Genomic DNA, 22,410 nt, shown 5'->3' with positions numbered 1-22,410 from the left:
GACTTCGTCTTGGTCTATCTCGATGACATTTTGGTCTTTTCCAAGAACAAGGAGGATCATGCCAAGAACTTGAGATTGGTGCTCGACAAACTCAGAGAACATCAGTTCTATGCGAAGTTTTCAAAGTGTGAGTTTTGGCTCGATGAGGTTCTCTACCTTGGGCATATCATCTCCGCCAAGGGCATAGCTATTAATCCTGAGAAGGTGTCTGCAATTGTGAATTGGGAACCGCCTCAGAATGTGAAGTAGCTCTGTAGCTTCCTTGGGCTTGCAAGCTATTGTCGAAGGTTCATTGAGAATTTCTCTAAGACAGCGAAGCCTCTTTCCAACCTTCTCCAGAAGCATGTGAAGTATGTCTGGACGCCTGAATGTGACATCGCTTTCAACACCCTCAAAGAGAAGTTAGTCACAGCTCCAGTTCTGACTCCTCCTGATGAATCCAAACCATTCGAGGTTTTCTGTGATGCTTCCCTGCAAGGTCTCGGTGCTGTGTTAATGCAAGAGAAGAAAGTTGTGGCCTATACCTCTTGCCAGTTGAAGCCCAACGAAAAGAACTACCCCACTCATGACCTCGAGTTGGCGGCAGTTGTTCATGCTCTTTTAACTTGGAGACATCTCTTGTTGGGAAGAAAAGTGGACATCTTCACTGATCATAAGAGCCTCAAGTACATCTTCACTCAGCCCAACCTCAACCTCACGCAGACTCGTTGGGTTGAAATGATTCAAGAGTATAATCCGAGTATTGAATATAATCCAGGCAAGGCCAATGTAATTGCTGATGCTTTGAGCAGGAAGGCTTACTGCAATAGTTTGATTCTCAAGCCCTACCAACCGGATCTTTGTGAAGCTTTCCGCAAACTTAATCTCCAAGTTGTTCCTCAAGGATTCTTTGCCAACCTCCAAGTCTCTCCTACTTTGGAAGATCAGATTCGTGAGGCTCAACTTCTTGATGCAATGGTGAAAAAGGTGAAGATTGGGATTGCCAAGAGCCAACCCAAGTACAAGTGCTATCGCCTTGATGACAAAGATACTCTATTCTTCGAGGATCGCATTGTTGTTCCTAAGGGTGACCTTCGTAAAGTCATTTTGAACGAGGCTCACAATTCACTCCTTTCTATTCATCCTGGAGTACAAAGATGTACCATGACCTCAAGCAGTCGTATTGGTGGACTCGAATGAAGCACGAGATTGCTTATTTCATGAATGAATGTGATGTCTGCAGAAGAGTGAAAGCAGAACACCAACGACCAGCTGGTCTCCTGCAACCTCTTGCCATTCCAGAATGGAAGTTTGACCATATTGAGATGGACTTCGTGACTGGTTTTCCCAAGTCCAAATGTGGCAATGATGCTATCTTCGTTGTCATCGACAAGCTCACTAAAGTGGCTCATTTTCTTCCTATCAAAGAATCTATCACGGCAGCTCAGTTGGCAGAGCTATATACCTCCAGGATTGTCTCTTTGCACGGCATTCCGCAGTTGATATCTTCATATTGTGGAAGCATCTTCACTTCTAAGTTTTGGGATTCCTTCCAAAAGGCCATGGGCACCAACATTCGCTTCAGCACAGCCTTTCATCCTCAAACTAGTGGACAAGTCGAGCGAGTCAATCAAATTCTTGAAGATATGCTCAGGGCATGTGTCATTTCTTTCGGTATGAAGTGGGAAGATTTTCTTCCATATGCCGAGTTCTCCTACAACAACAGCTTCCAAGTGAGTTTGGGCAATGCCCCATTCGAGATTCTCTATGGCAGAAAGTGTCATACACCTCTTAACTGGTCAGAGACTGGTGAACGTCAACTTCTTGGCAATGACTTGATCACAGAGGCTGAAGAAATGTGCAAAGTCATTCGTGAAAATCTCAAAGCCGCGCAATCGCGCCAGAAGAGTTACTATGATAGAAAGCATCGTGACTTGGCTTTCGAGATCGGAGACCATGTCTACCTTCGCGTCTCTCCAATGAAAGGTACTCGTCGCTTCGGTATCAAAGGGAAGCTTGCCCCTAGATACGTGGGTCCTTTCAAGATCATTGGCAAAAGAGGCGACCTCGCCTATCAACTTCAGCTTCCATCCAACTTTGCAAACATGCACGACGTGTTTCACATGTCTCAGCTTCGCAAGTGTTTCAATACTCCTGACCGCACCATCAACTTTGAAGAGATTGATCTCCAAGAAGACCTGTCTTATCATGAGCATCCCGTTGCTATTCTTGAAGAAACTGAGCGCAAGACTCGCAACAAGTCTATCAAATTCCTGAAAGTGAAGTGGTCACATCATTCCGACCGTGAAGCCACCTCGATATGCGAGGACCACCTCCGTTCTGCATATCCGAAGTTTTTCCAGTCCTAGATCTCGGGACGAGATCCTTTCGTAGTGGTGGAGTGTTGTAATGCCCCGTATGTAACTTGCCATATTTGTATTCCAACTCTTGCCATCTTCGGCACTAAGTTATGATATTCCCTCGTGGTTGGGTTTTGTCTTCGTTTTGCAGTTTTTTCCATGTCATGCATATCATATCATGTCATCATGTGCATCGCATTTGCATACGTGTTCGTCTCATGCACCCAAGCATTTTCCCCGTTGTCCGTTTTGCATTCCGGCACTCCTATGTCCTCCAGCGTCCCCTTTTGCCTCTTTTCGTGTGTGGGTGTTAAACGTTCTCGGATTGGACCGAGACTTGCCAGGCGGCCTTAGTTCACTACCGGTAGACCGCCTGTCAAGTTTCGTGCCATTTGGAGTTCGTTTGATACTCCAACGGTTAACCAAGGAACCGTAAAGGCCTCGTGTGTGTTGCAGCCCAACACCCCTCCAAAGTGGCCCAAAACCCATCCAAACCCCCTCCATCCTCTCGTTCGTTCGATCACGATCGCATGGCCGAAAACCGCACTCCATTTGGACTCTCCTACCTCCCAGAATCTATAAATAGGCCTCCCCCTCCGAAATTTCGGGTCCAAACCCTAGCTCCCTCTCCCCTCCACGCCACCGGACGTGTCCGGGCGCCGCCGGACAAAATCCCGCCGTCGCCTACCACCACATGTCGCCTCCGGATTCGCCGCCGCCCCGTGCCCACATCCCCGCGCCGCTACCCGTGCACCGGCCCGCCGGGCCCAGGCGGGGCCCTCCCGGCTCGGCTCGCCGCCCGCCGCAGCCTGGCAACCGCGCCTCCTGTGCGCCGCCGCCTTCGTCACCACCCGCGTCGGCCGCCGCCGTCCCTCGCCAGCCGGAGCCGAGCTCCGCCGCGACGAGATCCGCGCCAGCCGCCTCCGCTCCTCCGCCCGGCGCCGCGCGCCTCCGGTGACCTCGCTCGCCGCCACCTCACCGGCCTCCGCCGCCGTCCCCTGCCGGCGCCGCCCCGGTTTCCAACTCCGGCGATGTCCTCCCCATCTCCGGCCACCGTGAGGAAGCAAATTCCGGCGAGATCTCGGCGCACTTTGGATCTAGTGCTACAGTAAACCCTAGATCCCGAGGTCCATTTTCGTCACTAAGTCCTTCTCCGTTCATATTTTTTAGCCTTGTTCATCGCATCATAACTCCGCATCCGTAGCTCCGTTTCATGCGTGCAATATATCAAATTGTTCTTATTGATGTGCTCTTCATTTCATCCCATTGCACCATGCTTGTTTGAGTCCATCTTGATGCCCTAAATGATGTTGCAAGAGTGCTACAAAATGTTACTTTCTGTTTCTTAACAGATTATGGACATTTGTCATTTTTGCCATGTTTAATGTGTGCCTCCTATGAACTTGAGCCCTACATGTGTTTTGGACAACGCCATGCCATCTTTACAGGGGTGTATGCCATGTATTTTTGTGATAAATGTGGTGACTAGCACAAGCATGAAAAGTAGCTCTCGTGATGTTGCTGATTTCAGGGACTTAGAATTCTTCTAAGTCATTTCCCTGATGTTATTTTTATGCCATGTATTCATGTTGCTACAGAGTCATCCATGCCTATTTTGAGCATGTTCTGTAAGGATGTTTTGAGATATTGTTATGTTCTATCCATCCATGTCTTTGTTTGCAATTATGGAGTACCATAGCATGACTCAATCTTGCTCTACTTTTTCTATAAAATGTTCCTGGCAGATTGTTTACATGTTCATCAATTTTGCCAAGGTTGTTGTAGTTGATCCATGCATGCTATGAGATTGTTCTTGCCATGGTTATCTTATTGATCATGTCTTCTTGCTGGGTGTATGCTTAGTTTGTCATGCAATGCCTTGTGGTGAGTGCATTGAGCTCGCAAACATGCCTACGTAACTCTGTTTAATGCCATGTCCAGTTTTCCGCTAAGTCTGAATCTATTAACGAAACTTGCTATGTTTACATGGTTGCCATCATATCTTCTCATCCTTTTTGGCTTATGGTCAGTAAGGGACTTTTGTTATATGCTTTGAGTAGTTTCATGCAATGCCTTGCTTTGCCATGATACGTTCCTGTAGCATGTTGTTATTTTGCTCCAAACATTGCTTCCTAATGTTAATTCCTGGCATGTTGTTATTTTCACTAAGTCTGTGAACCTGATATCTTTTGCACTTTTGCCATGCTTGTTTGAACCTGCTATTGTGTGAATTAGCCATAGCTTAGTGTTCATATTTTGTCAAGCATCTTGAGTGGATCACTGCCATGTGTTTTGTTGCTATGTTAGAGTGCAGTAGCTTAGTTTCTTGTTGCATTTTAGATGGCATCGTGCTGTTAATCGCATGATAGTGCCATTATTGTTTTGATTGCCATTTGCAAACCGTGCATCCGATTCCGGTGATCTTTATATCGATTTAGACTGAAATCAACTCATCTTTCCAGCGGCGCTCTTGGTTTGCCAAGTTGAGGCCTGGTTCAATCTTTTTATTCCGGAGAACGCATATGCATTGCATATTACATCCCGCATATCATGCCTTGTTTTGCATCATGTTGCTTGCGCATTGCACCGTGGTTGATTGTGGTTCCTTTTGCTTGTGTTCATGCTTTGCGTAGAGCCGGGAGACGAGTACATGATCGAGGAACCCATTGAGTACGCTTACGAGGATCAAGCTTACGTCAACTCGGAGAACTTTGCAGGCAAGATGACCATACCCTCGAAATCACTTCTATCTTTGCTTGCTAGTTGCTCGCTCTATTGCTATGCCTATGCCTCGATACCTACCACATGCTTTATCATGCCTCCCATATTTCCATGTCAAACCTCTAACCCACCTTGTACTAGCAAACTGTTGTTTGGCTATGTTATCGCTTTGCTCAGCCCCTCTTATAGCGTTGCTAGTTGCAGGTGAAGATTTGGAGTTTGTTCCTTGTTGGAACATGTTTATTGTTGGGATATCATTATTATATCTTGTTGATTTTAATGCACCTATATACTTGGTAAAGGGTGGAAGGCTCGGCCTTATGCCTGGTGTTTTGTTCCACTCTTGCCGCCCTAGTTTCCGTCATACCGGTGTTATGTTCCTTGATTTTGCGTTCCTTACGCGGTTGGGTTATAATGGGAACCCCTTGACAGTTCGCCTTGAATAAAACTCCTCCAGCAAGGCCCAACCTTGGTTTTACATTTGCCTAACTACCTATAACCTTCCCTTGGGTTTTCGCAAGCCCGAGGGTCATCTTTATATTAACCCCCCCCCCCCCCCCCCCCCCCCCCCCCCCCCCCCCCCGGGGCCAGTGCTCCTCTGAGTGTTGGTCGAAATGGGCAGCCTGCGGGGCCACCTCGGGGCAACTCGAGGGTTGGTTTTACTCATAGCTTGACCTATCTGGTGTGCCCTGAGAACAAGATACGTGCGAATCCTATCGGGATTTGTCGGCACATCGGGCGACTTTGCTAGTCTTGTTTTACCATTGTCGAGATGTCTTGTAACCAGGATTCTGAGTCTGATCGGGTCGTCCTGGGAGAAGGAATATCCTTCGTTGACCGTGAGAGCTTGTGATGGGCTAAGTTGGGACACCCCTGCAGGGATTTGAACTTTCGAAAGCCGTGCCCGCGGTTATGGGAAGATGGGAATTTTTTAATGTCTGGTTGTGGAGAACCTGAAACTAAACTTAATTAAAATGAATCAACAGCGTGTGTAGCCGTGATGGTCTCTTTTCGGCGGAGTCCGGGAAGAGAACACGGTCTCGTGTTATGCTTGAACGTAAGTATTTCTAGGTTCACTTGTTGATCATAGATTCTCGAATGTGCTTTGCCTTCTCTTCCCGCTCTCTTTTGCGTAAGGTAGCCACCATATATGCTAGTGCTTGCTGCAGCTCCACCTCACATACCTTTTTCCCTACCCATAAGTTTAAATAGTCTTGATCGCGAGGGTGTGAGATTGCTGAGTCCCCGTGACTCACAGATTACTTCCAAAACCAGATGCAGGTGTCGATGATGCCATTCCAGGAGATGCGACTGAACTCAAGTGGGAGTTTGATGAGGACTCGGGACGTTACTACGTTTCCTTTCCAAACGATCAGTAGTGGAGCCCGGTTGGGGCGATCGGGGATCTTATGCATTTGGGGTTGTCTTTATTTTGGTTCCGTAGTCGGACCTTGATTGTATCTGGATGATGTAATGCTATATTTATGTATTGTGTGAAGCAGCGATTGTAAGCCAACTATGTACCTCTTTCTTATTCAGTACATGGGATGTGTAAAGATTACCCCTCTTGCGACATGCCTACAATGCGGTTATGCCTCTAAGTCGTGCTCCGACACGTGGGAGATATAGCCGCATCATGGGTGTTACACGCTACCTCATCATACGATATATATATATATGGTGGACACCCCTAAAGAAGGCAATGGCGACGAGACAGCGGAGGATGACCCCTCCAAGAAGCAACCCAAGTGCCGACGTCAGCGGTGCCGCTCTAAGTCCCGCCACAGCAAAAGTAGTGATACCGGCACAGGAGATAATAACACTCCGGATAGTGCCGAGGACAACCACAATCCCCTCCAGCACGATGTAGAGCCGGAGGATGAACAAGCCAACCCTCCAGAGCATGCAGCAGATGGAGAACCGGAGGAGGACAACTTCATGCCTCTCTCCGAAGAGGAGGCGAGCCTCGGCGGCAAAGAATTTATCGTGCCTGGGGACCCCGTCGAGCAGGAGCGCTTCAAGCGTCGGCTTATGGCCACAGCAAATAGCCTGAAGAAAAAGCAACAACAGCTTCAAGCTGATCAAGACTTGCTAGCAGACAGATGGACCAAAGTCCTTGCGGCCAAGGAATACGAACTCGAGCGCCCCTCCAAGAGTTACCCAAAACGCAGGTTGCTACCTCACCTCGAGGAGGAAGCATTGAAACCTCATTCACCAGTGTATGATGTGGCTGACCGGCCACTGCGTGGCCGAGCCAGAGAGGCGTTTCAGCCTAAAGTTCAGCCTGCACCCCGCTGCCACTCATTCAAAAATACCAAGGCCCGTGGCAACACACGGGACATGCGAGACGTATTGGACAGTAAGGCAAAACTTGCAAGGTCAATATACGGGTCACAGGCACGCGCGCCAACATGGGACGATGATCGTCGCGCCGGATACACCAAAAGCAAATCCGACTGGGCCGAATACAGCAGACAAGACTCACATGAACTGCGTCGGGATATAGCCTGGCACAGAGGCGCCGCACACCCCCTATGCTTCACTGATGAAGTTATGGATCATGAATTCCCGGAGAGTTTCAAACCCGTGAATATCGAATCATATGATGGTGCAACAGATCCCGCTGTATGGATTGAGGATTTCCTCCTTCACGTCCACATGGCTCGCGGTGATGATCTACATGCCATCAAATACCTCCCACTAAAACTCAAAGGACCAGTTCGGCATTGGCTGAATAGCTTGCCAGCAGACTCCGTTGGCAGTTGGGAGGATCTGGAAGACGCATTCCTTGACAACTTCCAGGGCACTTATGTGCGACCACCAAATGCTGATGACTTGAGCCATATAACTCAGCAGCCAGGGGAATCGGCCAGACAATTCTGGACACAATTCCTGACTAAGAAAAACCAAATTGTCGACTGTCCGGATGTAGAGGCCTTAGCGGCATTCAAGCATAACATCCGCGATGAGTGGCTTGCCTGACACCTCGGCCAAGAAAAGCCGAAGTCTATGGCAGCCTTCACGACACTCATGACCTGCTTCTGTGCGGGCGAGGATAGCTGGCTGGCTCGCAGTAATAACACATCAAGGAATCCGGGCACTTCAGATACCAAAGATGTCAACGGCAGACAACGTCGTAACAGACCAAAGCACCGCAATAACGGCGATAACACTGAGGATACGGCAGTCAATGCTGGATTCAGAGGCTCTAGACCCGGTCAGCGGAAAAAGCCACTTAAAAGAAGTACTCTGGCTCCGTCTAGTTTGGATCGCATACTGGATCGCTCGGGTCAAATCCATGGCACCCCCCGACAAGCCAGCCAATCACACCAACAGAGAATGTTGGGTGTTCAAGCAGGCTGGCAAGTTAAATGCCAAAAACAAGGACAAGGGGCTGCATAGTGATGACGAGGAAGAGCCCCGGCCGCCGAACACGGGAGGACAGAAAGGGTTCCCCCCACAAGTGAAGACGGTGAACATGATATACGCAACCCACATTCCCAAGAGGGAGCGGAAGCGTGCACTAAGGGACGTCTATGCGATGGAGCCCGTCGCCCCAAAGTTCAACCCATGGTCTGCTTGCCCGATCACCTTTGATCGCAGGGATCACCCTACTAGCATCCGTCATGGTGGATCCGCCGCACTGGTCCTAGACCCCATCATCGACGGATTTCATCTCACTCGAGTCCTTATGGACGGCGGCAGCAGCTTGAACCTGCTCTATCAGGATACAATGTGAAAAATGGGTATCGATCCCCGGAAGAACGAGCACCTCAGTAGAGAAAGCCGAAAACTGACTGTCATGATAAGGCGAGAGACTGGTCGATGTTCGAGAGGTCTCAAGTCCTTAAAGACTTTTTTCGCTTCAGGCGAGGAGCCGGCCTTGTCCGGCTTAGGCGAGTATAGCGCCCCAAATTCGGCCTTCCGAACACTAGGGGATTTGCCAAAGTTTAAAATTGTAGACTTCTATGGCTAAGTGAGAGTGATAAAGCCTTATAGTCCAATTGTCTGGTTCGTTGCGTTGAACACCTCCCTTGAAGGACCCAAAATTGGGGTAAAGAGTGCTCAGGTTTATCCCGAACACCCTAGTACTAGCTACATGGGGGCAGAAGCCGACGACTGGCCAACTCTCAGATATTATAAACGGCCGCACAGAAGGTAATATTTTAAATTAAAAAAGTGTTGTATAGCGCAGATGAACTTGTTTCACATTACAGGATCACACGAGCATGTTCATTCAAAAATTACATCCCTGGCACATTCATCCGCCACAAGGCGGGAACCCTTCAGGACACTCTCATAATACATCTCGGGGTGGCGATGCTCCTTGCCCTCCGGCGGCCCCTCCTTCACCAGCTTTACGGCGTCCAGCTTCGCCCAGTGCACCTTCGCCCGGGCAAAAGCCCTGCGCGCACCCTCGATGCAGGCTAACCGCTTTATGACTTCAAGCCATGGGCATGCCTCCACAAGCCGCCTCACCAGACCGAAGTAGCTGCCGGACCGGGGCTCACCAAGCCACATCCGGACTATAAGGCCCCTCATGGCCTATTCGGCCGCCTTGTGAAGCTCGACCAATTGCTTCAGCTGGTCGCTCAGGGGCATCGGGTGTTGGGTCCTAGTATACTGAGACTGAAACAACTTCTCCGTCGAGCTCCCCTCCTCAGCTCGGTAAAACTCCGCGACATCCAGTACACTGGGAGGAAGATCTGCGAACGCTCCTGGAGAGCTCCGAACTCAGGTAAGAAAAAGGAAAGTTTCCTTCACATGCTTTCTTTGCATAATGAATGCCTTACCCGCTGCTATCTTCTTCACCGCATCAATTTCCTGGAGGGCCTTGTGGGCTTCAGCCTTGGCGCTCCGGGCGCTTTCAACCGCCTGTGCGAGCTCGGACTCTGGCGTCTTAGAGTCGAGCTCCAAGGACTCGTGTTTTTTGGCGAGAGCCTCGAGCTCTTGCTGCACCTCGCCCACTCGGGCTTCTTGCTTCTCCCGCTCGATGCGTTCCTTGGCCGCTTTGTCTTCGGCCTCGGACAGCGCCTTCTTCAGGGTCGCCACCTCAGTCATGGCCCCTGGCAAATTCATGGTGATCCTATTATTTTACAAACGAACTTCTTTTCAAAAGAGTAGACAAGGTATTGCTTACCTTTGCTCTCCTCGAGCTGCCTCTTGATAAGGCCAAGCTCGTTCTCGGACCGCTCCAGGTCTTGCTTCAGTGCAGACACCTCCGCAGTACATGCGGCAGCGGCCAGCAGGGAAGCCTGCACTTACACATAGACATATTCTTATTAGACTCCTGACTCTTCATTTGATCCTCTATTCGGCCTTTCTTCTCGAACACCGAACAGAGCATCAGGGGTTACTATCTATGCGGTAATATTTTCTTATATATATTTTGATTGCTTACCTCAAAGCCTGTTAGGAGGCTGGCGCAAGCCTTGGTCAGCCCGTTTTTGGCAGACTGAACCTTCTCGATCACCGCACTCATGATAGTGCGGTGTTCTTCATCGATGGAAGTGCTGCGAAGCGCTTCCAGCAAGTTTTCCGGTGCCTCTGGATGGACATAGGATACCGGCACGGGTGGTTGGCCCCCCTTAACAGGGGACTGCCTGTCGGAGTCCGGAACCATCGAAGGTTCCGGCGCAGTGTTCGGCTGGGGGCCGAACTCGAAGCCCATAGGAGCCTCGCTCCCTTGGTACCCAGGGTCCGGGAGGTCACCTCGAGACGCCTCCAGGACCACCTCTCCTTGGCTCGGTGCCTTTTGAGACAACACCTCGGCGTTGTCCGTAGGGAGAGGGGTGGAGGCGGTCGGAAGAGAACTGATGTTCATATCTGACGAGTCCAACGAACCGCTTGATGAGGATATGTCGAGATGAGCTCGGGACGGACTGCATAATCATGTTCGGCATGAGGAGAAGCAGTGCAGTAAAACATATCATGAATTACTATGGTGTCCGGATACTTACGACTTCGCCAGGGGCTTGACCCTGGGTAGCCACTCGTCGCCGCTGTAGGCGGCCGTCGTGGAGCAGTCCGGAGGGAGGGTCCTGCCCTTCTTGGACCCTTCGGCCTCCCCGGTTGGATCGGCCTTCCTTTTCTTGTCTCCCGTGGCTGGGGGGAGAACTTTTCTCTTCCTCCTCCTCGTTTTCATGGGAGGAGGGCGCGTCGGAGTTATCGGACGATGAGTCCGATACAACCTTGCGCCGGAGACCCTTTCGGGTCCCCGCGGCCTTCTTCTTGGCCTTCTTCACCGGCACCTCGTAAGGTGCCGGAACCAGCATCTCCGTCAGGAGAGCATCGGCAGGATCTTCCGGCGGGGGGGGGGGATCGATCTGCTCCGTTGTCTTCACCCAGTCCTATTAAAGGCATGGAAGGCTTAGATCCCGCACATGATTAAACTAGGGCAAATAGATACCCTGTGAAATATAAAAACTTACCAGATTGGTGCGGCGCTTTGCGCTGAGTCCGCAGTCCTCGGTCCTCGGTGAGGGAAGGAGGTACCTCGGCGCCCTTAAACAGCACCCTCCAGACGTCCTCGTGCGTCGTGCCATAGATCTCTCGCAGAGTCTGGTGCTTGGCCGGGTCGAACTCCCACAAGTTGAATGCCCATTGTTGACACGGGAGAATCCAGCGGAAGAGCATGACCTGGACCATGTTGACGAGCTTAATTTTCTTGCTCATCATGTTCTTGATGCAGGTCTGGAGTCCGGTTAGCTCTACCGAGGAACCCAGGACAGGCCCTTCTCTTTCCAGGAGGTGTGCCGTGTGGGGATTCCGGATCGGAATTCAGGGACCGCCACCCAGTTGGTGTCGCGCGGCTCGGTGATGTAGAACCACCCCGATTGCCACCCCTTTATGGTATCCACATAGGAGCCTTCAAGCCAGGTGACATTAGGCATCTTGCCCACCATGGCGCCTCCGCACTCCGCTTGTTGTCCGACCACCACCTTCGGTTTGACATTGAAGGTCCTCAGCCACAGGCCGAAATGGGGCTTGATGCGGAGGAAGGCCTCGCACATGATGATAAACGCCGAGATGTTGAGGATGAAATTGGGGGCCAGATCATGAAAATCCAGCCCGTAGTAGAACATGAGCCCGCGGACAAACGGGTGGAGGGGAGATCCCAGTCCGCGGACAAAATGGGTAAGAAAAACTACCCTCTCATGGGGTTCGGGCGTTGGGATGATCTGCCCCGCATCTGGCAGCCGGTGCGCGATATCCGTGGCCAGATATCCGGCTTCCCGTAACTTTTTGATGTTCTCCTCAGTGACAGAGGAGACCATCCACTTGCCTCCTGCTCCGGACATGCTTGGAGTGGTTTGAGAAGAAGAACGTGAACTTGGGCGCTAGAGCTCGAGTGTGCGGGAATGGGTAAGCAAGGAGGAAGAAGGCGTGGGTGAAAAGAGTAAATCCTTGTCCCTTTATAAGGGCAGAAGAGGCGATGCGTCTCCCCACTTGCCTGGTAAAACCGCTTATTCCCCAGGCACCGTAATTGATGGCGCGGATGGGTTACCCACGTCCGTATTGATGAGAATCCCGTAATAAGGGGGACACGATCTCTACTTTGACAAGACGTGACAGAAAAACCGCCTCGCAATATGCGCAGTGCTGGTTGAGAAAAACGGTTCAGATAAGGACCGAGCCGTGACGTGATGTTGTGCTGCCAAAACATGTCAGCAGATTAGATTTATGGAAATATTATTCTCTCTACGGTGGGGTGTGGAACTTGTTTTGCAGAACCGGACACTATCCTTGTGTTCAAAAATCTTCCATGAAGTATTTGGAGAAGAACCCGCCTTGCAATGCCAAAGACAATACTACGCACCGGACTCATCTTCATTGAAGCCTGGTTCAGGGGCTACTGAGGGAGTCCCGGATTAGGGGGTCTCCAGACAGCCGGACTGTTGGACTATGAAGATACAAGATTGAAGACTCTGTCTCGTGTCCGGATGGGACTCTCCTTGGCGTGGAAGGCAAGCTAGGAAATACAGATATGTAGATCTCCTCCCTTGTAACCGACCTTATGTAACCCTAGCCCCCTCTGGTGTCTATATAAACCGGAGGGTTTAGTCCGTAGGACAACATACAATCATACCATAGGCTAGCTTCTAGGGTTTAGCCTCTACGATCTCGTGGTAGATCAACTCTTGTAATACTCATATCATCAAGAACAATCAAACAGGACATAGGGTATTACCTCCATCAAGAGGGCCTGAACCTGGGTAAAACATCGTGTCCCCTGCTTCTTGTTACCATCTGCCTTAGACGCATAGTTTGGGACCCCCTACCCGAGATCCGCCGGTTTTGACACCGACACCACCTCTCTCCTAGGTGGTCTCAACCTGCCCTGTCACTCCGCCACAAAGTAACAGTCGGGGGTCGTCGGGAACCCAGGCCCACCTCTACCTGGATGGAGCCACCTGCCCCTTCAGCCCCCTCATCGAAATCACTTGCGGGTACTCTACGAGCCGACCCGACTTTAGTCACCATAAGTATCATATATTATGTATAAGTATATACCCGTGATCACCTCCCGAGTGATCACGGCCCGATAGTATAGCATGGCAGACGGACAAGAATGTAGGGGCACTGATGAAATACTAGCATCCTATACTAAGCATTTAGGATTGCAAGTAAGGGTAACAACAGTAGTAGCAAGGACAGGCTATGCATCAGAATAGGATTAACGGAAAGCAGTAACATGCTATGCTACTCTAATGCAAGCAGTAGAGAGAATAATAGGCGATATCTGGTGATCAAGGGGGGCTTGCCTGGTTGCTCTAGCAAGTAGGGGTCGTCAACAACGTAGTCGATCGGGGCACCAGCAGCGGCGTCAGTCTCGTAGTCTACCGGAGAGAAGAGGGGGAAGAAACAATGCAAACAGATGCATAACGATGCATGACATGACAACGAGCGGTGCTAGGCGCGCCCTAACACGGTAGGAGGTGATACCGGCGAAGGGGGGAAACATCCGGGAAAGTATCCCCGGTGTTTCGCGTTTTTGGACAGATGAACTGGAGAGGAAAAGTTGTGTGTTTGCTATGCTAGGGATGTGTGGAGGACGAGCGAGCTGCGTATTCGGATTCGTCGCGTCGTTCTGAGCAACTTTCATGTAGAAAACTTCTTCATCCGAGCTACGGATTATTTTATATTAATTCTTAAAGTTTTAATTCAATTTTGGAATTAACAGATTTTAATTAATTAGAAAAGGTAATTATTGGGTTAGCATGACATCAGCATGATGTCAGCAGGTCTACAGGTTAACTAGGTCAACCCTGGCACATAGGGCCCATTCGTCATAGTCTCAGGTTAATTAAACATGGTTAATTAGTTAACTAAATGATTATGTTAATCTAATACATAATTAATTAAGTTAATTAATTAATATTTTTTATTTTTTAAAACTCTCTTTTTTTAATAAAAAAGATCTGGGGCTGGGCCCCGACTGTCATTGGGCCAGGGCCTTATCGGTTCGGGCTAACGGGCGCCGTGTGCAGGGGGTGCGGGTGCAACCCGTAGCCCGATTGGGCGCCTGCAGAGGCCAGTGGAGGCGCCAGGTGTGGGTGGCCGTGGCCACGGCGAGGCCACGGGCGGAGCGCGAGCCGCGCATGTGAGGAGGAAGCAGGGCAGGGGCGGCCAGGGAGGTAGCAGCGTCAGCAGCCGGTGGGGGCGGCAAGCGGCGCCAGAGCGGAGCTCCGGTGGGCGCGCGGGGCGGAGCTCCGGCGAGTGTCGACGACTGACGCGAGAGGAGGCACACGAGCGGGGCAGCTGCAAGGGAGCGAACAACGGCAACAGCAAGGGAGGCGGAGAGGCTCCGGCCGGCGTCGGGGAAAACAACGGCAGTGCAAGCAGCGCCGGGCAGTGGCGCGAGGCCACGTTTGGGCAGGCGCTCGCGGGTGCGCGGGGAAGGAGCAGCAGAGGCGAGGAGCAGCAGCGGCGGGCGCAGCGAGCGGGTGCAGCGGAGCGGGGCAGAGGAGAAGAAGGGGGGCTCACAAGGGGTTGCAGGGGTTCGGGGAGGAGGTCGAGGAGGCCACGGCGAGGTCGACCCGACGACGGCAGCGGTCTTCTGGGCGCCGATGAGGAGTGACGGGGTGGCGCGCGGCATCGGCATCGGCGGGGTCGGGGCGCGGCTGCCTCTCGATCCAGACAAGGGAGGAGCGAGGCGTGCGACGGGGTCGAGGCGGCAAGGGCGGGGCGGCGCCGGAGACGACGAGCAGCGTCGGGGGACGCCGACGACGAGGTGGGCACCGGGGTCGGAGCCCGATCCGAGTCGAGGGGGAGTGAGGGAGGAGAGGGGATCATGCGGAAGGGGAGTGAGGGTGTGCGCTAGGATTCCCCGGGGGTGGGGGGGCATGTAGGCCAGGCGCAGGGTGGGCCTGCTGGTCAGCTGGGCCAGCCGACTGGGCCGGTTGGGACGAGGCCGAGTTGGCCAGGGGGTTTTATTTTATTTTTATCTGTTGTTTATTTATTTCTTTTCTGTTTCTTTTAATAATTAATTTATTTTAGTTTTTGTAAAAAAAATAATTTCAACACCTAAATTATTATTTAGAATTACAACACTGCCACATTAATTTGGACAGCTAAATAAAATAGTTTAATATTTTATCAATTAAAAAAGGTATTTAATTAAATGTTTTGTTTCTGTTTTATTTATTTTAGAGCCTTTAAACACTTTGTCAAAGTTTGAATTCTCCACCACAATTACCTATGATTTATCCGACACCTTTAGAACATTTTAGTTTCAAGGTTCGAAAACGTTTGTCATTTGCCTTTACTTCAAATTTGAATTTGGATCGGTTCTCAACTAACGCGAGATTAGCACAGGGATCGTGGTGACATGGCATCATTAGCAGGGTGTTACTGTAGCGTAAATATACGGGCGTCGCATAATTTATGTAAACGCCGAACATGTTTAATATGAATGTCAAGTTAGTCGAATTTATGCCGAATTTGGCCAAACTTTGCCGAATTCATATGTTTTAAAATAAAAAAATGCGCATCTAGGGTGACCCTGGGGCGAGTGGCTCGGAACCCGCTCGCCCCCACGCGTCAATCTGTCGTCGGCTTGTTTCTAGGGGGCTCTTTTTCGACGTCCTGAGAGGCCGAACGGCTGAAAATGCTCTAACATAGTCAAGAGAACATTTTATTTTGAAAAACGTTGCAAGCCGGCAGACCGGCCGAACTTTCGGCTGGCTCGCTCTCCATGCTGGCTCCAACGCCCACGAAACAAACCCCAGCGTATGACATGTGTACGTGGTGGACCTCACACAACCGCCCCCACTCCTATCCTTATCCTCTTCCTGACCTTTCCATTTGGCTTTTCTTCAACCTCCAGTCGCGGCATCCTCTGCTCTTCACAACCACGATTTTCTCTCCTCCACGCTGCCCACGAACCACCACAAGCTCCTCTCACTGGCGGCCATTGTTGTCGCAACCAGCTGCTGCTGGTGAACCAGCACGACCGGCGGTGAAGACGACGAGCTCCGATGCTGCAACTAGAGATTTTTATTGCTAGAACCAAACGGCAGAAAAGCTGCAACCACTTTTGGCAGGTGCTGGAACCGGACGACGACGAGTTCGTTTTTGCTGGAACCTGCAAGATGTTTTGCTGCATGGGCACGTGAGAGTTCTTGCTATGACTGGTGGCGACGATGTGTTTTTGCTGGAAACATGGATAATTTTTGCTACAACTCGCATGTGTTTTTGCTACTGCCGGCAAATCAATAGATTATTTGTTTTGGCTGAGATTTTTTTTTGCAGGGGAACACGATGGTCTGAGCGGACGACGGCGATGAGTGGAGTGGAGGCGGTGACGCGTGGAGATGCTGCAGCCACAATGGTTGCCAGCTGGAACTGGCCGGCGGGTGAGCTGCAGTCACCAATGTAAGAAGCATGGGGCCGGCGGGTGAGCTGCAGTCACCAATGTAAGAAGCATGGGGCGGCCGAGGGACGAGCGTGGTCGACACGGGTGGCTGGCGAGTAGGAGCAGCAAAACGGCGGGCATGGGTGGCTTGGGGTCGCCGGCAAGCGTGGCTGGCAAGGGGGACGAACGCGGCGGCCGGCGAACACGGAGGATTTCTTTTTGTTTTTAAATCACGCGCGTTGACAGAAGGAAGGAAGGAGAAGGACCCGGATCTGACGGTTGTAACAGGGCAAATCGGACAATATGGGCAGCGACCGGCCCAAATTTGGGCCGGCGCACCGGCGCCTATCATTGCCCTTTTATTTTCCTCACCCTTTTACATCATGAAACATAACTCGATTTGATGCCATGTTTTGGTTGCCCATGTTTTGATCAATGTTGGCAAGCAAACTTAACTCTTGAGTGATAGAAGCTGTATATTAGAGAACTTAGTGGCATTCTCGGAAGAGGTCATATGCTAGTGATATTTTGAGAATATCAAAAAAACAGTACCAATGCATATGTGTAGCTGATGTACTGTAACATTTTTTCACCACACATATATAAGGAAGGAAAACAGTAATAGTGCATATGTGCAGCTGATGTACACAACAAGAATTATTTACATGTATAGAGTATATCGCAACGCGGCCAGCAACTCTCCCGCGACATGTCATATGATATCTGTTACTACAATCTACAGCTATGACTTCTCGTAGATGATATCATAATGCCCTGGTCTATACAGTAGTGTCACAGTAGGAACCGAGGAATCTGGTGACTCGTAGATGATGTGGATGTTAGGCTCCTCAATCAGTGAAACGTCAATGTTAACAACTCGGAGTGGCACCTGTATGACATTGGTGAGCGCAGTGAGATTCACTTGTTGTGCATCTTTCTTCACTGGGAGAACCTCCTTCAGGCAGTACTGCAATTCAAAAGCACATAAGGCGTCTGACAGTGAGGACATCACATCATTTTTTTGACATACAATTCTAGTTGCCGGTAAAAGTATTATGCTGAAATTTAGCTCCTACTATGCAGTTCCATCACACAGACAAATCATAACTAGCAGACAAGAAAGGCAATACCATTTGCTTCTAATGTACATATGACACTCAATTATGCATAGAAGATTACTGCATCATCTAAAGGAAATACTCACCCCTATTGCATTAGGCATTCCTTGACCAAGTTCGCTTATGAATGACTTAAAAGTTTCAACCTCAGTGCATATCTCAATAGCTGTCACAAGTCAAAGATACAAAAGTACTAAACACAAAACAAAAATAGTTGGAGTCAGAAAATTAGAGTAAGTTGGCAAGATAACTAAGAAAATTGTTGTATATTCTCACTGTTCGCAAACTTCTGCTCATTTTGACTCTCCTGGAAAAGCCACTCTTGATAGCCACTGCAACAAAATTTATAACATAAGTACGCAACACAGTTTATTGTTGTGAAAATGTTAATGCAAACCCACCTTACTGACAGTTTTTGTTTTTGTTCCATACATTCCAGTATGAAGCCCACAAAAGCCTGAACGAATTACAATATAATTAATATATAACTTAAGTGCACTTGGCGGTTCAAAACTAAAAAAATTGGTGAATGAAATAATGCAGGAAGCCTTACATCATGAAGATCTGAATATGAACCAGGCAAATGAAGCCTTTGGAATTTCTCCCACATAGGTTCAAGTGCACCAAGTAAACGTAGCTCCTCCTCGTGAGATACTTTCACAAGCTGCTCCTATAGACCCAAAGGACAAAATGTAAGCATCGTCAAGCACCAAGAACTTTAAGGTGCAGAACTGGAAGAAATTTAGCAACAAGGTCCTAGTGTACCAGGTATGAGTATATGAACGATCTGTAAAAGCAACTCCCGTCTCCAGGTACCTTCCGATATTCAGAGTAATTAGCCGAAAGCTTCTGCAGAATCGCACACAATAGATGAGAATATATAGCAAACAAGTGAGGACACAAATCAAGTAGAAATATAACAGCTCACAAGTCATTACTTTTGCCTTATCTTTCATAATTTCGTTTTCAAACTCATGCGGTAGAGATGATAAAGGTTCCTGCACCGAAACAAGATTTCAATTAGTAAAACCAATGTTATTTCCCAAATTGACATCTCTAGCCTCAATGATAAAATTAGAGAATATCCTATTAAAGTTAACCTTTTGAAGAATTTTTTTGCAGCCATTTTGTGATGTCTGCAAAACCATAGAAAACTGAAGGTGGAAAGAGGTTAAGAAAGGAGTGTTGAAGCATAGTTAATTACACTAAGCATTTGAAAAGAAACCCTTACATCATCACAAGCTTCATACTCGTCTCTCCAAGAAGCCCTCACAGCATCAGATGCCTCGTGACTCCAAAACGGAGCTTCCAGAATCTGAAAACAAAACAAACGTAAACTTTTGTTTTATTTACAGAAGAATTGTGAACAGTTTGCAGGATGCCTAGTTTCAATGTGAGTTCGGATTGTAGTCACTGTTTATATTTGTGGCCTTGGCTGTAGGAGACCCAACACTTTTATAAGAAAAGCAGGAAACTTGAGAAAGTGAAGAACTGTAAATATTGGTGTGCTAAAAACTTATGTTTGAGCAAAGCGAAACTTTTCATTAATAACACACAACTCACACATTTCAATATGGAATGTACAGGGGTGCAGAAGCAAGACAAATTTTTTTTCCACCTTATGCCTGAAAGAGGCGATCATGTGGGACTTGAACAGACCTAAGATTTTACAAGCCTTGAAGTTGAAGCAAAGAAGACTGGTCATGTAAATGAAGAAGCGCCATTGACATCCCCAATGGACTAAGCAAGAAATTACAGAAACCACCCGTAGCTGAACTTATAATATCTGGTGTGGACTCGCATTTTGTTTTGACATCTACGAGATGGTGAATTTTATACAGCCAACAAAAAATTTCACCTTATACCTGAAAGAGCCAAGCATATGGGACTTCAACTTCAAGAGCACTAAATATTTCAAGCATAGAAGAGGGTTCACGAAGAAAGTAAGCAAACCATTGTAGAGTAGCTTATCTGATAACAGTATCTGTTATTGATACCTAAGAGTCGATTGTAAACATCGGCTTTGTAAAAATGCAACAAAAAAAAGTAGCCATTGCATAACTGGGCAACAAATGTAATATTTAACAAAGAAATTGGTGGTACGATTCATATTAAGTTTATATGGAATTCTAAAAATGTTGGATAATAACTGTCTGACATCTAAATTAGCAAGATTTGTGACAAACAAAATTCTCAGCTAGCGAGTCTAAGAAACCTTCACAGGTACAGACATTTTCATAGGGTCGGGGAATTGCCCCCTTTTTGAAAAGAAAAAGGCGCAGACTATTCATGTTTCTGCTGCTGCCTATCTATGCCAATATTCTATTTTTCTATACTTGGCTAATTTATGATGCTAAAATTCATATAAAGCCAAAAGATAACATGGACTGCTAAATGTGAAATCCATAAAAGAAGTGACTATGAACAAATGCCATTTAGCATTAGTACAACTGCTACACTCTAAAGACGACCCGCGCTATGTACACTTCCAAGAAAAAGGATGCAGAGATAGAAGTCATGGGTTTGCTCGAGCAAAGCCAAAACTTTTCATCGATAACACAACTCAACACACAGAAGCACGCAAATTTTAATATGGATTTTTTTGTGGGAAATTTCAATATGGAATATAAAGAGGCACAGAAGCAAGATATACTCCCTCCGCCCCACAATATAAGATCGTTTTCCAAGCTAGGGAGTAAATTTTAATTTATTTTCCAGCTTATGTCTGAAAGAGGCAATCATATAGGACTTTAACAGTGCTATGATTTTACAAGCCTTGCAGAAGACCGACCATGTAAATCATTGGCATCCCCAACAGAGTTAACAAGAAAGTAGGGAAAGCATAATGTTTGCAGGGTATTAGACAAGTATACGACGGTGCAGAAAATCAAAATTGACGAATCTTTCTAAGCATGGATACCTACAAGAACCTAAATCCGTGAATCTTTCCAAGCCAGTGCACTGTTAAAATTGCAACCATAATCAAAGATTCAAACACACAAGTCCAAGATCAATCTTTCATGGTCAAAACATCCACAGAAATGATTCCCAAATCGAGAACGTACTAGGTTTCTTGCAAATTCCCAAATCAAGAACGCATTGGATTTCTTGCAATACCTGATTATACATCCACTTAGAGGGTGGATCCCTATAGCGATCCCTGTAGTTGAAGGAAATATGAGCAAATTACTACGAGATTTAATCCGAATAAATAGAATATAAATCATGACCACAGCAGCAGAGATTAAACTAATCATGCGAACTAGCATAGCAGATGAACATATCACATATAGGGCACATACTAAAAACATGAATTCTACCACGATCTCGAACAGGAAGGATAGAATCACATACGGTGCAGCGCGTGCAGCACCGCCAGCGTTGATGTTGTCGCCCATGTCGTCGAGGATGAGGTTGCCGAGGTCGGGGAAGAAGTCGTCGTTCGCGAAGTCGTCGCTGCCAGCAGTCGCGCGAGTGCGCTCCCCAAAAACCTGATCGCCCCTCTCCCGTACAGGATCACGAGAGGCGGGGTTCCGGAGGCCTGCTGTCCCTTCTAGCGGTGCACGCCGGAAGGAGGGATGGAGAAGACTAGCTTGGCGGCGCAATGATCTGGAACGGTGATGAGAAACCATACGAAGCGGCGGCTAGGGTAGACGTCTGCCCTGACTATATATTGCGGGCCGGGTAGGTCGTGGAAGTAAACCCCACGTCCGAGTCGTCACGATCCAAAAGAGTCGGAAACGGTTCAGTAATTAACGTGTCCGTTAATTATTAATTAATGACTCATTGATTTTCCCATGCAGCAAAAATATAGACAACGTGCATAGCTCTGTCCTCGGCTCGGCTCAATCCCGCAACCCGCGGCGCGTCGTGACGAGGCGTGGCGAGGCGAGCGAGGAGGAGGAGTGCGCGTGTAGGTCTCCTCTTCTCATGCTCATACAAGTGGTAGAAGAGCTCACCTTATAAAGAGGTGCAACTCTCTCTCAACTTCCAATGTGGGACTAAACTTTAGCCTCACTCACTCCACTCACTTGTGTGCACGAATGGGCCAAGAGAATTTCAGAATTTTAGTTGGGCTTTGGGCCAAAGGCCTACTAGCAAAATTCCAACAATCCCCCACAAAGTCTCATTGGCACATCTCATCATTTAGTTCCAAACCATTGTTTTATATATCGATGCTTAGTGGAGACTGTGAAGTTGAACTTCCACTTAGAAATTTATGCTACACTAGATCACAACTTGAATAGTGGACTATGCCTTGAACTACAAGTTTTCTGTGAAACTAGTTTCACACAAATTCTTGACCGATACTGGGCTGCCGCAAGGCTTCCCCGCGGGTGGAGCGTATACATCATACTCCAGGGCCTTTCATGAA

The 22,410-nt window shown here is 48.6% G+C and overlaps 1 protein-coding gene and 1 long non-coding RNA gene across 3 annotated transcripts; one reads left to right on the top strand and one right to left on the bottom strand.

Annotated features, from left to right (window-relative positions):
• The first annotated feature begins 16,332 nt into the window (after nt 1–16,332).
• On the top strand, nt 16,333–17,372 carry LOC125522171. Its single transcript, XR_007289650.1, has 2 exons — nt 16,333–16,674; nt 16,815–17,372. It is a non-coding gene; the product is annotated as an uncharacterized LOC125522171 (long non-coding RNA).
• Nucleotides 17,373–17,984: 612 nt separating this feature from the next.
• LOC125523415 (OVARIAN TUMOR DOMAIN-containing deubiquitinating enzyme 1-like) lies at nt 17,985–19,455 on the bottom strand. Of its 2 annotated transcripts, XM_048688449.1 has the most exons (8): nt 19,267–19,455; nt 19,136–19,189; nt 18,974–19,033; nt 18,801–18,884; nt 18,589–18,705; nt 18,437–18,492; nt 18,312–18,367; nt 17,988–18,228 (listed from the first exon to the last, which is right to left on the bottom strand). In XM_048688449.1, exons 2-8 carry the CDS (start codon nt 19,181–19,183, stop codon nt 18,212–18,214), a joined length of 438 nt encoding a protein of 145 aa, XP_048544406.1. In that variant the 5' UTR covers nt 19,184–19,189; nt 19,267–19,455; the 3' UTR covers nt 17,988–18,211. The 2 variants fall into 2 exon arrangements, with proteins under 2 accessions (XP_048544405.1, XP_048544406.1); XM_048688448.1 differs by having other exon boundaries at nt 17,985–18,367.
• Nucleotides 19,456–22,410: the final 2,955 nt, after the last annotated feature.

This window comes from Triticum urartu, chromosome 7 (genome assembly GCF_003073215.2).
Source record: "Triticum urartu cultivar G1812 chromosome 7, Tu2.1, whole genome shotgun sequence".
Lineage (NCBI taxonomy): Eukaryota > Viridiplantae > Streptophyta > Magnoliopsida > Poales > Poaceae > Triticum > Triticum urartu.
The sequence above is the reverse complement of the archived record's forward strand: the minus strand, read 5'-3'. Positions and strand labels throughout refer to the sequence as shown.

Bases quoted from the DNA above. Each gene is read 5' to 3' on its own strand.
- LOC125523415 (XM_048688448.1), bottom strand. From the start codon at position 19,183: ATGGTTTTGCAGACATCACAAAATGGCTGCAAAAAAATTCTTCAAAAG. The intron at 19,034-19,135 runs GTTAACTTTAAT...GTTTCGGTGCAG, and splicing joins GCAAAAAAATTCTTCAAAAG to GAACCTTTATCATCTCTACC. The intron at 18,885-18,973 runs GTAATGACTTGT...GCGATTCTGCAG, and splicing joins TTATGAAAGATAAGGCAAAA to AAGCTTTCGGCTAATTACTC.